At 49.5% G+C, this 14,505-nt stretch overlaps 6 protein-coding genes across 6 annotated transcripts; 3 read left to right on the top strand and 3 right to left on the bottom strand.

Moving 5' to 3' along the window:
- Positions 1–184: 184 nt before the first annotated feature.
- On the bottom strand, positions 185–1,238 carry ASPZODRAFT_66224 (hypothetical protein; the record flags this gene model as incomplete). The annotated part of the gene is made up of 3 exons (XM_022729362.1): positions 185–579; positions 652–753; positions 872–1,238. 3 exons carry the CDS (start codon positions 1,236–1,238, stop codon positions 185–187), a joined length of 864 nt encoding a protein of 287 aa, XP_022581251.1.
- Positions 1,239–1,620: 382 nt separating this feature from the next.
- Positions 1,621–6,081, top strand: ASPZODRAFT_2013116 (hypothetical protein). The gene is made up of 6 exons (XM_022727536.1): positions 1,621–1,839; positions 1,905–1,945; positions 2,064–4,221; positions 4,284–4,658; positions 4,744–5,417; positions 5,501–6,081. The coding sequence occupies exons 1-6, from the start codon at positions 1,813–1,815 to the stop codon at positions 5,763–5,765; spliced, it is 3,540 nt and encodes a 1,179-aa protein (XP_022581250.1). The 5' UTR covers positions 1,621–1,812; the 3' UTR covers positions 5,766–6,081.
- A 181-nt stretch (positions 6,082–6,262) lies between these two features.
- Positions 6,263–7,441, top strand: ASPZODRAFT_132866 (hypothetical protein). The gene is made up of 2 exons (XM_022723135.1): positions 6,263–6,596; positions 6,678–7,441. Exons 1-2 carry the CDS (start codon positions 6,318–6,320, stop codon positions 7,008–7,010), a joined length of 612 nt encoding a protein of 203 aa, XP_022581249.1. The 5' UTR covers positions 6,263–6,317; the 3' UTR covers positions 7,011–7,441.
- Positions 7,442–7,602: 161 nt separating this feature from the next.
- Positions 7,603–8,702, bottom strand: ASPZODRAFT_152164 (hypothetical protein; the record flags this gene model as incomplete). Its single annotated transcript, XM_022725822.1, has 3 exons — positions 7,603–7,711; positions 7,800–8,386; positions 8,589–8,702. 3 exons carry the CDS (start codon positions 8,700–8,702, stop codon positions 7,603–7,605), a joined length of 810 nt encoding a protein of 269 aa, XP_022581248.1.
- Positions 8,703–8,956: 254 nt separating this feature from the next.
- On the top strand, positions 8,957–14,103 carry ASPZODRAFT_159535 (hypothetical protein). The gene is made up of 8 exons (XM_022726413.1): positions 8,957–9,851; positions 9,905–10,042; positions 10,106–11,072; positions 11,678–11,772; positions 11,869–12,152; positions 12,211–12,323; positions 12,393–12,741; positions 12,858–14,103. Exons 1-8 carry the CDS (start codon positions 9,092–9,094, stop codon positions 13,602–13,604), a joined length of 3,453 nt encoding a protein of 1,150 aa, XP_022581247.1. The 5' UTR covers positions 8,957–9,091; the 3' UTR covers positions 13,605–14,103.
- On the bottom strand, positions 13,656–14,423 carry ASPZODRAFT_2010558 (hypothetical protein). The gene is made up of 4 exons (XM_022727531.1): positions 14,158–14,423; positions 14,008–14,094; positions 13,881–13,946; positions 13,656–13,814 (listed from the first exon to the last, which is right to left on the bottom strand). Exons 1-4 carry the CDS (start codon positions 14,203–14,205, stop codon positions 13,707–13,709), a joined length of 309 nt encoding a protein of 102 aa, XP_022581246.1. The 5' UTR covers positions 14,206–14,423; the 3' UTR covers positions 13,656–13,706.
- Positions 14,424–14,505: the final 82 nt, after the last annotated feature.

The following is a 14,505-nucleotide window of genomic DNA, read 5'->3' as shown; positions in this document are numbered from 1 at the left end:
CCTTGGAGCAGAATCCTCAACGATGCAGTGATCTGTACAGGGTACTAAGATATTTACGCTTGAAATCAATGACTCGATGAGCACGTGCGTTATATACGATAGTAGAGGAATAGCCATTAAGCACAGCGATTGCCGTAGGAAACATTCGAGTATCTCTTCAGGACAGTCATCACACCTTGCCTTCTCAATCCGAAGATTTACGACACGTCGACACAATGGCAGTGTACTCAGTCTCGACAAGCTCGTCGGGCCCGTACTTGTCGTCGAGATATTTCCAGACCGCATTCTTAGCATACTCCTCGTACTTGTCCAATTGCTCCTCAGTCCAGAAATGCCTGATTGCCATCGGGAAAAGCATCATGGCTGACTTGAAGAAATCGTGTATGTTCGTTAGGAGGCACTTCGTCGCCGCCTCCACTTTGATGTCCTCGCAGCCGCGGTCCTGGAGATGAGACCTGATCCACGCCTCATCGTTCCAGTTCCCATTCTGCATGATGGCAAGGAATTCTGGCACGTCTGGGAAATAGAGTTTCTCTGGGGTCGATTCCAGGACTCCCTTAATGAGGAGCACCCAGTCAACTATTCGAAGTAAGCTGCTAGATCTGAGTTGGGTTTTTTTTTTTTTTTTTCTCTTATAAACGGTGAGCTTACGTCGTTTCCAGGTTGTAAAGCCAAGCAATCCACCTGGTCGTAACATCCGAACCGATTCTATCACGCCTAGCTGAGCATCAGACCTTTTGCAAATTGGGAGACCTAGGTTTACCGTCAAGTGCATCCAGGCCCTTTGGCATCGCCATGAAACCTAGGAGTATTTATGGATCAGCTCAGGTGGTCTATGGTAGGTATATCTTCAGCTGGCATATAACCATACCAAAGTTTGTGAAGATGTGGGTATAGTGAGCTGTCGGAAGCCCTGTTTCCTGCGCATCCACGATCTTCACCTGGGCATTCGGCCAGCCCTCTTCATCTATTCTGGACTTGGTATAGTCGAGCATCGTCTGAGAGAAGTCGCCACAGGTTAACTGCCAGTTTACCTTCGCATTCTCGCTAAGCAATCGGTTCAGTGTGGAGGAGACGATGCCAGTACCGCAAGCGTTGTCCAGAACTACGAGCGGGTCCTGGGTAGATTCGTTCACGATGCCAGACCGCTGGATGAGGTCAAGAGCAAAGCTGCCCGTGAGGCGTTCCCCAACCTTGTACTGCTCGACGAAGTCGTCGTTCTTGAAGATGGCCTCCATGTTCTGTATCACTGGCATGGCGGAAAGATGAAGACCTTCGATCAGGTAGCAAATATTTCTTGTTGTAGAAGGAGGTACAGCAACACGTTTTCCTGCACCAGAGAGAAGATCGTACTTCCCTTGCTTGTTTTGCGTGTTAGTCCATGGTTTTATATTGTTACATAGTCACGCTTTGGCCCGACTCGGACACATTTGAATAGCGTGGAGCAGATTCGGAGACATTCGCCCTAAACCAACAGGCAGAACCCATGATTTCGCAGCGAGATTGTACTCTGTACAAGGTCAAAAGTATGCCCCAGTTTCCAAGTACCCTTGGATCCATTCCACACAGTGCAACCCCTTCCATAAAGGGTTAGCGTCTGGTACCCCTCACCTGCGCGTGCTGCTTATGTCATCTCCAGGGAAGCCATTCCACAATCGGCAAACCATAAACACATGATTCAGCGGGCAAAACACTCTGACCGCCGGCCACCAGTTCACATTCTCTCTCAGCCATCCTCGCCAGCGCTTCTCGCCAGCGCCCGATTAATGTACTACAGCAGCTGAGATTAAAAGAAGGAGAGGTGTCGCAAACATGCGGATCGTCGAGATTGTCATCGACGTAAGCCACCACCTCGTGAATCAGCCATTTCTTTTTGGATCGCGCAGCTGACGTTGGGTTTATAGGGTTTTAAATCGTACGCTGTGCGTACGGTCATCTCAGGATGGTAAGTGCAATAATTTGGATGTCTTGTACTTTGCAGTCTGTGGTCTAGTTGCGGTATCTGCGACTGCGGCAGACTGGGCGCAAATTCCGACGGGGAAGCTGACAAAAATTCTGATTAGGGACGAATCTTTCAATTCGATTACTGGCCTGAACGGCAGTGGGAAGTCCAATATCCTAGATGCTATCTGCTTTGTTCTAGGCATAACCAACATGAGCACGGTCCGAGCACAAAACCTCCAAGATCTCATCTACAAGCGTGGTCAGGCGGGCGTCACCAAGGCCAGCGTGACCATCGTTTTCGATAATCGGGATACCTCCAAGTCGCCGATCGGCTTCGAAGAATATGCGAATATCTCGGTGACGCGACAGATTGTTCTGGGCGGTACGAGCAAATACCTGATCAATGGACACCGCGCGCAGCAACAGACTGTACAAAATCTTTTCCAGAGCGTCCAGTTGAACATCAACAACCCGAACTTTTTGATTATGCAGGGTCGGATCACTAAAGTCTTGAACATGAAGGCGGTTGAGATTTTGTCGATGATCGAAGAGGCCGCAGGGACGCGAATGTTCGAGGATAGGCGAGAAAAGGCATTCAAAACAATGGCGAAGAAGGAACTCAAGCTGAACGAAATCGAAGGTTTACTCAAAGAGGAAATCGAGCCAAAACTTGAAAAATTACGTGCTGAAAAGCGAGCTTTCCTTGATTTCCAGCAGACCCAGAACGATGTCGAGAGGTTGACTCGCCTGGTTGTGGCCCATGATTACATTCGGAGTGGTGAGCGATTGCGCGTGGCTGGCGAGGACTGCGAGAATAGGAGCCTCAAGATCCAGTCCCTAGAAGACAACGCCGTGAAACTGAAGAACGAAATCGCACACTTGGAGGAAGATGTGAAACGGGTCAAGGCTGCTCGCGACAAGGAGTTACGGAAGGGCGGAAAATTCCAGGCTCTTGAGGATGAAGTCAAGACACACTCACATGAACTCGTTCGGCTGGCGACTGTATTTGACCTAAAAAACACCAGCATGGCAGAAGAAACAGAGAAGCGTAAAGCAATTCAGACAACCGTCACCGACCTCGAAAAGGCTTTGAAGTCAAAGAGAGCGATTTACGACAAGCTTCAAGCGCAGTACGATGAAGCAAAAGCCCAACTTGATGCACAGACAGCCGAAGTGGATCAGAAAGAGGAACTGCTTCAGACCCTCCAGACCGGCGTTGCCTCAAAAGAAGGCCAAGAGAGCGGTTATCAGGGACAATTACAAGATGCTCGGAATCGAGCCAGCAATGCTGCTACAGAACAGGAACAGGCAAAACTTAAGATCACTCATCTGGAGAAACGGCTAAAGGAAGAGGAGCCTCGAGCCAAGAAAGCTATGCAGCAAAATTCAGGGCTTCTTCGTGATCTCGAGGGTCTCAGGTCACAAGCCAAGAAACTCGAGACAGAACTCACAAAGTTGGGATTCGAGCCGGGGAAAGAAGACCAGATTTACCAAGAACAGGCTGCGTTACAAAAGGATATTCGTGATCTTCGCGAGAGAGCCGATGGCCTGAAGAGGAAAGTAGCAAATATCGACTTCACCTACGCTGATCCTCATCCCAACTTTGACCGTTCCAAGGTGAAGGGCTTGGTCGCCCAGCTTTTCACGCTGGACAAAGACAGGATACCCACGGCAACTGCTTTGGAAATCTGTGCAGGTGGCCGTCTCTATAACGTCGTGGTCGATTCTGCCGAGACAGGTACGCAACTGCTTCAGAATGGCAAGCTGCGCAAGCGAGTGACTATCATTCCCCTCAACAAAATCTCCGCCTTCAAAGCATCCGCGGAGAAGATTGGTGCTGCACAAAAGATCGCGCCTGGAAAGGTAGACCTTGCTCTGTCGCTGATTGGATACGACGACGAAGTTTCGGCAGCAATGGAGTATGTTTTCGGGAATACATTAATCTGCCAGGACGCAGATACTGCCAAAAAGGTTACATTCGACCCTTCTGTCCGTATGAAGAGTGTAACACTTGAAGGAGACGTTTATGATCCATCCGGTACACTCTCTGGTGGTAGCTCACCGAACTCTAGCGGTGTCCTTGTTACCTTGCAAAAATTGCATGAGATCAACAAGGAGCTGAGAGGCAAGGAGCGTCAACTTTCTTCCTTGGAAGAGACGATGAGAAAGGAGAGGAAGAAGTTGGATGCTGTTCGTGCTGTCAAGCAAGAACTCGACCTCAAAACCCACGAAATCAAACTTACCGAGGAGCAGATCAATTCCAACTCTTCTTCATCGGTTAGTCAACTGCGAAGGCCCCCTTTTCTTCTCATCTTTTGTTCGATGTTAACCTGCTCTAGATTATTCATGCTGTTGAGGAGATGAAAGCCAATATCGAACAGCTCAAAGCAGATATTGTAGACGCGAAGACACGCCAAAGCGAAGCATCCAAGGATATCAAGCGAATCGAGAAGGATATGAGTGAGTTCAATAACAACAAAGATAGCAAGCTTGCAGAACTTCAGACTTCCCTTGACGGCCTTAAGAAGAGTCTCGCGAAGAACTCTAATGCCGTGAAGACCATGCAAAAGGATCTCCAGGCATCGAGACTGGACTCGGAGCAAGTTGGCAGTGATCTGTCTGCAGCCGAAGAACAGCTGGCTGAGTCTGATGGCGCATTAAAGTCCCAGAGGGAAGAAATTGAGTCCTTGAAGAGGGAACAAGCCAGATTGAAGGTATTTACCCCCTGCACATGTACCATGAAGATGGCCAAGAAAAGAAAAGGCACATTTGATGAGCAGATGACTGATTACTATGAAGGATGCCCACGATGTCGCCCAGGCTCATTTGGAAGACGAGCAAGCCAAACTCACAGGCTTTGACGAGGAGCTACAGGAGCTGGAAAAAGCAACAAGAACCAAATCCTCGCGCATCACCGAGGAAGGCCTCGAGATGCAAAAGCTCGGACACCAGCTGGAAAAACTGCAGAAAGATCAACATGCAGCTGCGCAAACTGTAGCACACATGGAGGCAGAACACGAGTGGATTGCTGATGAGAAGGAACACTTTGGCCGCCCCAATACTCCCTATGACTTCAACAACCAGAACATTGCAGAATGCAGGTCAACTCTGCGGAATCTTACCGAACGCTTCCAAGGAATGAAGAAGAAGATCAACCCCAAAGTCATGAACATGATTGACAGCGTGGAGAAGAAGGAGACGGCTCTGAAGAACATGATGAAGACTGTCACCCGAGACAAGCGGAAGATTGAGGAGACCATTGTCAACCTGGACGAATACAAGAAAGAGGCCCTGCACAATACCTGGAGTAAAGTCAACGGCGACTTTGGGCAGATCTTCGCAGAATTACTCCCCGGCAGCTTTGCCAAACTCGACCCACCTGAAGGGAAAGAAATCACTGACGGGTTGGAAGTCAAGGTGTCTCTGGGCAAGGTGTGGAAACAGAGTCTAACCGAGCTGAGTGGTGGTCAACGGTATGTCCTTTTTTTTCTTTGAGTTCATCGAAAAGTTGTTCTGCTCAGGCTTGATGCTAATGGTCTATCTTCACTTCTGGCAGATCCCTTATTGCTCTCTCGCTCATCATGGCACTGCTGCAGTTCAAGCCAGCGCCAATGTACATTCTTGACGAAGTAGATGCCGCCCTAGATCTTTCGCATACCCAGAATATCGGGCGTCTCATCAAGACCCGCTTCAAGGGATCTCAGTTCATTGTCGTGTCTTTGAAAGATGGGATGTTCCAGAACGCAAACCGCATTTTCAGGACCCGGTTCAGCGAAGGAACTAGTGTCGTACAGGCCTTAACACCTGCTGACATGAGATAGTCTATTTATATGCCTTATTTTTCTAGTTCATACTTTGTTTTCATTCTGCTATTGTTTGATATATTCTGTTCGGCCGGTGGGATTGGCAGATTGGCAGCGCTTGCCTGGCTGGTAGGACGGGGCTGACCCGGGGCGACGGTGTTTCCAGGACGATGTATTTGAATTTTCGATTGAAACGATTCTCAAGAAATGCTTGATGCGTGATGAACAGCGAGGGACACATTGTTAACTCTAAGTCAGAGTAAGACAAATAACTCTATACTAATTTCTCATAGTAAACTTTAGTCGATGGTTCGGGAATTATTGCACGTGAGTTAATCGTCCTATCGCGGAGCAACTTCCGCCACAATTGTTGCCCAGTAGACTAGTTACAGGCACCACCGCCACTACATCCTCCTTCATCGTGACATTCGTCGCCTCTCCTATTATTCTGCCTGGGTGTCGCATACTATTGCTCTGGACAGCCGTATCCCCGGATTTCACCGTCCCTACCTACCTACCCGCCGATCCCCCAGAGCAGCCGAGGCAGCCGTCTCTTGACGGTGAGCGATAATGCCAGACGAAGAGCCCAGTCTCAACATCCCTTCTCTCCTCACACTCGCCGTTGTCTCCTTTTTCGTCATCCGATGGTTCCTCAACCGTGATCAAAGCCCCGGGCCAGCGGGTGCTCGCAGTCGGCGTGGCAATGTGGTCGATCCCGCCCAGGTGGAACAGATCTCCCAGATGTTCCCTCAACTCAGCACACGCGACATCATGTGGGACCTCCAGCGTAACGGAGGGAGTGTGGCGGCGACTACAGAGAGGATCCTGACTGGACGTGGACTGGATGTGGTAGGTGATCTATTATAAATCCTCCTGCCCCCTTCATACCAACTGTACGTTCATTGCTAACCATTGTTCCATCGATTGCAGCCCCCGCCATCCTTCCAACCTCATATCCCTGCCCCCTCTACTAGCACTGCAGCCGCGCAGACCGCACCCGCGCCCCGGACGCTCTCCAAGGCGGACTCGCAAGATCTCATCTCGCGCTACAACCTCGCGTCCAAGATCGGCAGGGAAGAGGAAACGACGGAACCCTTTTCTTCTCCTTCTTCTCCTTCTCCTTCTCGTTCGAACAATGGCTGGTCACAGAATAAAGAGGAGCGCCAGAGACTATTGCAGAAACGGAGGGATGATATGATTCTGGCGGCGCGGCAGAAGATGATGCAAAAGGATCAAAATGCCAGCCGAAATCGGGACTTGTGATATAATGTTTTACATATTCTCTACTCTTCAGTCTGTCTTCCATCATCTCCCTTCTTTCTTGAAAATTTTGAGCTAGCTATATAGATTAGAATTGTACACTCAGACTTGATAGCAAACGGGTCTGGTCGGTCACTACCACACTTCTTCCCCCCCTGCCCCTGGGTGCCCATGTGGTTTATAGATCGGAAGTATCGAATAGCATTGGTGTTTGGTTGAATTGTCCTTAATGAAGCAGAGGCAATAGCTGCTTCGGGATATGTGAATATGGCATATGCTTCTCAAAGCCACTCTTGTTGATAGATCGGGGACTTTATTCGAATATGGCCTAATAATAATGGGTTAAATAGGCTTTCTATTGATGGTTGTCGCCATTCAAATGTTTATACTCTAATACCTTTTTGGAGGGTATTATGCAATAGGAATATATGGCTAAATCGATGTAAAAAAATATAAACACACTATCCGGGGCTGGGAATAAGAGCACAAGTCCCGAAACGCCATATTGTTTGAGATATCATTCATCATAATGGAGGCTATACACCATTAGTCAAACCTGTGGACTAGTAAAGTAGCGGGACTGAGAATGGAATACCTAAAACTCCATGTCATCATCGTCATCTTGTGTATTGTCATATCCTCGGTTGGCCATTTCTTCGGCCATTTGTTCTCTGCGTGCTTGTTCTTTCGATGCTCCGATTTTCCTGGGATCCAGTCAGCACAATATAAACCTAGCCTGAATTACAAAGGCTATAGCGTAGAGAAATGCTGTTAAGGAAGTGCTTTCCGTACCTGAGATTATCGACGACTCCTACCATAAACCCTCTCCCCTCGCCTAATTCCATTGCCCCGACGCCTGTAAGTGCCACACCGCCTCCACCAGTCGAGGCGGCATCTAGAGCGTCTATGCCCGCTCGTAATTTCGCATTACGAGCCTCTCTCAGGTCTTTCAAGAGTATTCGTATCTGGTCTGGTTCCACAAGGTCATCACTAGCGGCATCTAGCAGCATGTTTCCTACCTCCAGCCAGTGGTAAGGTAATGATGGCGGCTCAACTTCAGATGCATCGGTCTGGGCAGTGTTTTGGGGCAAGAATGGCGGTGCGGCAAAGTATCGCTGGCCGTCGGGCGTGTAACGCGGCCTGGCCGCAGGCGTTTGGCCGCGGGCATTAGGATGAGATTGGCCAGGTAACAGTGGTGGCGGTGAAAAGGCGCTCTTGTAGTCTGGATGCTGTGTCTCGACGTCTAGGATGAAGGAAAGAGGTTCTGGGTGCAGCCACGGGGGAGGTAGGATGTTTGCGCGCCGTTGACGTTTGAGGAGGAGGGCGAGCCATAGCGGAAGGGATGCGCGGCGCGGAGGTCGTAGAGGCTCAACAGGTCCCTGGTAACACGGAGAACGTCAGCAGAGAACTTATCACATACAGAGATTCCCACTTCAATTGGCCATAGCCGTGGGTTCCTAAACATCTTTTTGCCATGTTTTGTGAGCTTCTGCAGCACCCGACTTGTGACGGTCGCAGCGCGCCGGATGGCATTGGTAGCAGTCTGGTCTTAAAACCAAACAAAAACTTGAAGTTACTTACTCCAAGAAGCTCAAGACCTTCTAATCGTTGACGAGGAATTATAGTCACCATCTCCATCTCCGCAAGAAATGCTATCTCCGGGGGCGTAATGCCCCGCGGGAGGGGAAACGCCATGGTGGTCGCCCTCGACGTCGAATGAGTATGTAGATTCGTTGCTTTGGCTAACAGAAGGCTCAATCCAAAGCACAAGCATCCAGTTTAAGTGTTTTCTATCGAGAATCTCTGAAATGGGAGCTGGTGGGCAGCAAATACAAAAGTTATCCTGGAGAGGCAATCCAAAGTCGGCTGCATGTTTGATCTGTTTGCATCATCATATTAATTTGGCCACGGATTGGCCGGAGCTACGACATACCTTTTTCTCTCGTTCACAATTGCTCTCTTCTTCATCTCATCACCTACACTGTCAAGAGACTCGTTATCTTGCTATTTCATGCCTCCTGTGGTTTTTTGATTGATTGGGCTACTACAGGTATCCTGCCCTCCACGCGAGTACGGCGAGTATCATGAGTTCTGTCCAATCCGAGTCGGACGTGACTCGCGCCGCTCGCTATGCTGTTCCCTTTGTCTTACTGCTAGTCCCTCTCTGGTGGACGCAGGTCACTTCCAAGGTCCCAGAGCCGTATCTGGATGAAGTCTTCCATGTCCCCCAGGCACAGGCGTACTGGGCGCATAAATGGACGCAATGGGACCCGAAACTAACCACGCCTCCTGGTCTGTATCTGTGGTCGTACCTACTTTGTGCCTGCGCTCTTCTGCTGCGTGGCTCTCCGAAGGAGTTGGATGCTGCAGTCTTGCGCTCGACGAATACTGCTGCCACGTCGGTCTTTTTGCCTTGGAGGCTGCAGACTTTGTTGGATGCCTTGAGGAAAGAGCGCAACACCCGCCCTGCAGGTGCGTGGCTGAGCCACACCGTGCTGAATATCTGCCTTTTCCCACCAATCTTCTTCTTTTCCGGGTTATATTACACAGATGTTCTCGCTCTTCTCGTGGTCGTTGAGGCGTATAATTGGGACCTTCGACGTAGTTCTGCAAGCGGAGCTACCCCCTTCAAAACCATGGTTTTTATTCTTTTCGGGCTTGCTGCCCTTGTTTTTAGACAAACCAATATCTTCTGGGTGGCCGTGTTTCTGGGCGGTCTTCAGATTGTTCGCACACTTCACCAATCGACCAAGGTATGCCGTACATCGAACTTTACTGATGTCGTCAACAAGAGCCTCGAAAATGAGCTCTATGATCCTCTGGTGGCTGAAGCATCCATGATGGGTAAGCGGCCCAGTCGCCATGTTGAGAGCTTATTCGCTTACTCTAGTATCCAGACTACGTCAAGGCCTCTATCTCATTAGCCATCCAAGGTCTGAAGAATATTGGCGCTGTCTTGGTGTCTCTCTTTCCGTACATAATTATCCTCGCGGCGTTTGGCATTTTCGTGCTCTGGAATAATGGTGTCGTCCTCGGTGAGTGTGATCTAAACAGGAAGCCCCGTTATGTCGATGCATTGCTGAGACTGAGATTTTCAGGCCACAAAGAGTTCCATACTGCAGGCATCCATCTCGCTCAGATGCTATACATCTGGCCGTATATCGTGTTCTTTTCCTGGCCGATTCTTGCAGTTCCTCTGTTGAATTTGGTTGTTCCCAGCTCTTTCCTCCCAAAGGTTGTCGACTATGGCTTTCCCAAGCAGCAAAAGGGAATGCCAAGGATCGCCACAATTCTCCTTGTGACGCCTATCATGCTGGCGATCGTCCATTGGAACACGATTGTCCATCCGTTTACCCTGGCTGACAACCGACATTATGTCTTTTACGCTTTCCGAATACTGCTCAACTACCACCCTGCGGCCAAGTATGCCGCTGTTGTGGTCTATTTTCTGTGTGGCTGGGTTGCCCTCTCTGCGTTTGGTTTTATGGCTGCGTCGGCAGTCCCACGAGTTGTCCAAGTGGCCCCCTCAGTTGCCCCCTCGCCGAGGGCCGCCCAACAGCCGCCTACTTCCGTTAAAGACCAGAAGAAGGATGTCAAGAAAAAGATTAAGCCGACGCAGAAGCCAACACGCAATCCAGCTTCCGCAATCAAGGCGAGTGAGGCTCCAAGGGCACAGCCATTTTCGCCGGAGGTTCTAGCGCAAATCCAATCACACATCGATCAGCGGCGACAGCAACAGCAACAAGGGCCAACCCGCGTCAGCTTTGTGCTTGTCTGGCTGGCCGCGACAGCCCTTTCCCTCATTACAGCACCTCTTGTTGAGCCGCGCTATTTCATTATTCCTTGGGTTATGTGGAGGCTTCACCTGCCTCCCCAGCCGGTTCCCTCCGTCTATAGACAACCATCTGGCAATGGCAAAACATTGCCAGCGGTGTTGGTCTCCCATCTTCCTCTTATCATGGAAACCCTATGGTTCATTGCTATCAATGCCGTTACAGGGTATGTTTTCCTCTACAAGGGCTTTGAATGGCCTCAAGAGCCTGGTAAAGTTCAAAGATTCATGTGGTGAGGGGGTTGACTCGGAATCGCCTACTGTATTAAAACCGATTTTTCTTCATATGTGTGTACTTCAAACAGATTAGATCTTCTTAAATTAGCTCAATTACAATTTCCCTGTACAATATTCACAGGATGCTCTGAGTTGATGGACTGTGTATATCGCACCGTAAACTGTCCTCTCTACTGGTTTGCACTTCTAATCAGTCAAAATCTTTTGCCTTGTTCAGTTTTGGCGACTTAGACCAGTATTACTAGTATCCCTCTTCTAGCTTATATCCTGTTCTGTCCTGTGCTCCCCAAAATGCAAATCTCAATCACGGTATTTATAAAACGCGTGACTTCCGCCCGTCGAGGACTCGAAAGATTGCGACAACCATCACTCCAGGCTGACTCTCCATCAACAAACCCATCGAGCGGATTTTGTCGGAATGCCACAGCGATTAAAGGATCATGGATCGTCCGATAAAACGGCTGAGAGTGTCTGAGAACAGTGCCCCGGAGAGCGTAGAGGGTTCGATTCAAGGGGACCACAATCTCGAAGCAGGGAGCCAGCACGAAAACAGCGACGATAAATCCAACCTGAACGGAGGTTCAAGTACTATAAGAAAGAGTGCCATTGATTCTTTGGTGTCTTTCAAACGATCGATAACACCGCCTCTGCCACGCTCGATTTCAAGACCTCAATCCCGGTCTCAATCTACCTATTGTACGCCTTCACCACAGCCTCAACCACTGTTGCAAGACAAGGGAAAAGCAAAAGTTCTAGAAGAATCAGATCAAATAACTGGCCTCATCGATGAAGATGTTCCAACACCTCCAAATATCCCTTCAAAGTCTCCAATATCGTCGCCCTTCCAACTCACACACATCCGGGGGTTCCCAGAGGAGTCGGGGAACAACGTCGATACAGTGAGACTGAAAGACATCCTCGGGGACCCAATGATCCGGGAATGCTGGCAATTTAATTACATGTTTGACCTGGACTTTCTCATGGCGCAGTTCGACGAAGACGTCCAGAATATCGTGCAGGTGAAAGTTGTGCATGGATCATGGAAGAGGGATTCTCCAAATCGGATTCGACTTGACGTAAGTAAAGCAGAACTAAAACTGCGACTGACTGTTGACAACTGCTTTTTCTTTCTAGGAGGCATGTCCTCGATACCCTAATGTAGAAGCTATAGTGGCGTATATGCCGGAGGCCTTTGGGACTCACCACTCGAAAATGATGATATTGCTCCGTCACGACGATCTGGCACAGTATGTACTGCTTGTCGGTGGATTTCTATATTCTACTAACTCTTTTCTCTCTCTTTTCCTTCTTGCTAGGATCGTTATTCATACCGCGAATATGATTCCAGGTGACTGGGCCAATATGTGTCAAGCCGTCTGGCGGTCTCCTTTGCTTCCTCTGAAGAAAGACAAGAGTCCGTTCACAACAGACCTTACAGGGCCGATTGGGAGCGGTGCGAGATTCAAACGGGATCTTCTCGCGTATCTCAACGCCTACGGGAATAAGAAGACCGGGCCATTGGTAAAACAACTACTCGGCTATGATTTCGGTGGAGTGCAGGCTGCACTGATAGCCAGCGTTCCTCTCCGACAGAAAACCAACGGACTCGACTCTGCGAAACAGACAATATGGGGCTGGCCGGGCCTGAAGGATGCCCTCCAGCAAGTTACTGTTCACCAGGGATCTGACACTCAAACACCGCAGATAGCCTTGCAGGTGGGGGATCTTTTGCTTCAACTTTTTTAATTACGATGAACCCTCCATTGAGATGGGGTTTTCAGGTATCTTCTATTGCTTCACTCGGTCAAACAGATAAGTGGCTCAGGGAGATCTTCTTCGAGGCCCTGTCTAGCTGTGCGCCGTCTCCATCAACACAGACTACGCATAATCGACCCAGATTCTCTATCATATTCCCTACACCTGACGAGATACGTCGCTCGCTAAACGGCTATGGGTCTGGCGGCTCGATTCATATGAAGATCCAGACGGCTACACAGCAGAAGCAACTACAATATATGCGACCCCATCTCTGCCGCTGGGCTGGTGACGGCCGACCCGCAAATGGTGCCTATCCTTCCGTACGAGAGGCAGGACGGCGTAGGGCAGCACCACACATTAAGACTTATATCCGGTTTGCGGGGAAAGATTCGATCGATTGGGCGATTGTGACCTCCGCCAATCTATCCACACAGGCCTGGGGCGCTGCTCCAGATCCCAAAGGGGAAGTACGGATCTGCAGCTGGGAGATCGGTGTACTGGTGTGGCCTGATCTGTTCACAGACGGTAGAAAGCTGTCTGGCCAGCGTAGGGCGGTCATGATCCCGACCTTTAAACGTGATCTTCCCGATAAGGATTCCCAGGCATTCTCAGTCCAGCAGTCAAAGATGGGCCCTTCTGACTCTGTGGTTGTTGGTCTGCGAATGCCATACGATATTCCCCTGACGCCGTATACTGAGGATGACCTTCCTTGGTGTGCAACAGCAAGTCACACCGATCCGGATTGGCTCGGACAGACGTGGGAGGCATGACGTCTTTAGCAAGAAAGATAGATATGCACTCCATAGGATTGAATACAAGTATACCAATCCATAATCTCTTTATCAAGTCAAGTTTAAATTCTTATCATAAATCTATTTGTACTGGGCGAGGAGGGAGTCCGCGAGCTTGATGTATTCGGCCTGCGCCTTCTCGGCACTGATATCTTTGATCTTCTCCCATGCGGAGTACTTGTATTTGCCCTGTAGCCATCAGAAACCGTTCGGAACGTATATATAGGGAGAGAGGGAGGGAGGGAGGTAGCGTACCTTGATGTCGAACAGACCGGGCTGCTTGGGAGTATCCTCGTTTCCCTGCTTGAAGTAGGCGTAGATCTAAAAAAAAAGCATTTAGCAAAGCATACAAAAAAAAAGGCATAGTATAAGTATTTGATACCGAGAGGAGCTCGTTATCGCTAGGCTTCTGCGTCAGGCCTTGCACGATATCACCGGCGGCGTCGAACGCGGTCTTCAACAGCTTGGCCTGGTCGGCGGAGAGGGTTTCGTCGTTCAGCGCGGCGTCGACGGCGGCCTTGAGCGCCTCGGCCTCTTCGGGCTTGTTCCAGGCTTCGAGGAAGTTAGAGATGTCGGCCATTTTTGAATTAGGGTTCAAAGAAGTAGGAGGTGTAATGGATGGGTTAGGATGGAGGGAAAATTGAGTAAATAAGCTGAGCAAACAGAGTCTCCAGAACGGGTAGGTGGGATGGTGGGGTAAGGATTAGCGTAACAAGTCACATGAGGGGCTCCATAGTTGGCTGAGCAGCTGTCATTATTATTAGTCCATGACCTTTTTTCTTTACAAATGAGAAATGGGGGCCTTGATGGCAAGGAAGGCCTAGGGAGGGGGAGGTATAAGATTACTTGTAGAGTTCAATAAACTAATAAGTACAAGGGC

Source organism: Penicilliopsis zonata (assembly GCF_001890105.1).
Source record: "Penicilliopsis zonata CBS 506.65 unplaced genomic scaffold ASPZOscaffold_7, whole genome shotgun sequence".
NCBI classification, from domain to species: domain Eukaryota; kingdom Fungi; phylum Ascomycota; class Eurotiomycetes; order Eurotiales; family Aspergillaceae; genus Penicilliopsis; species Penicilliopsis zonata.
The sequence above is the reverse complement of the archived record's forward strand: the minus strand, read 5'-3'. Positions and strand labels throughout refer to the sequence as shown.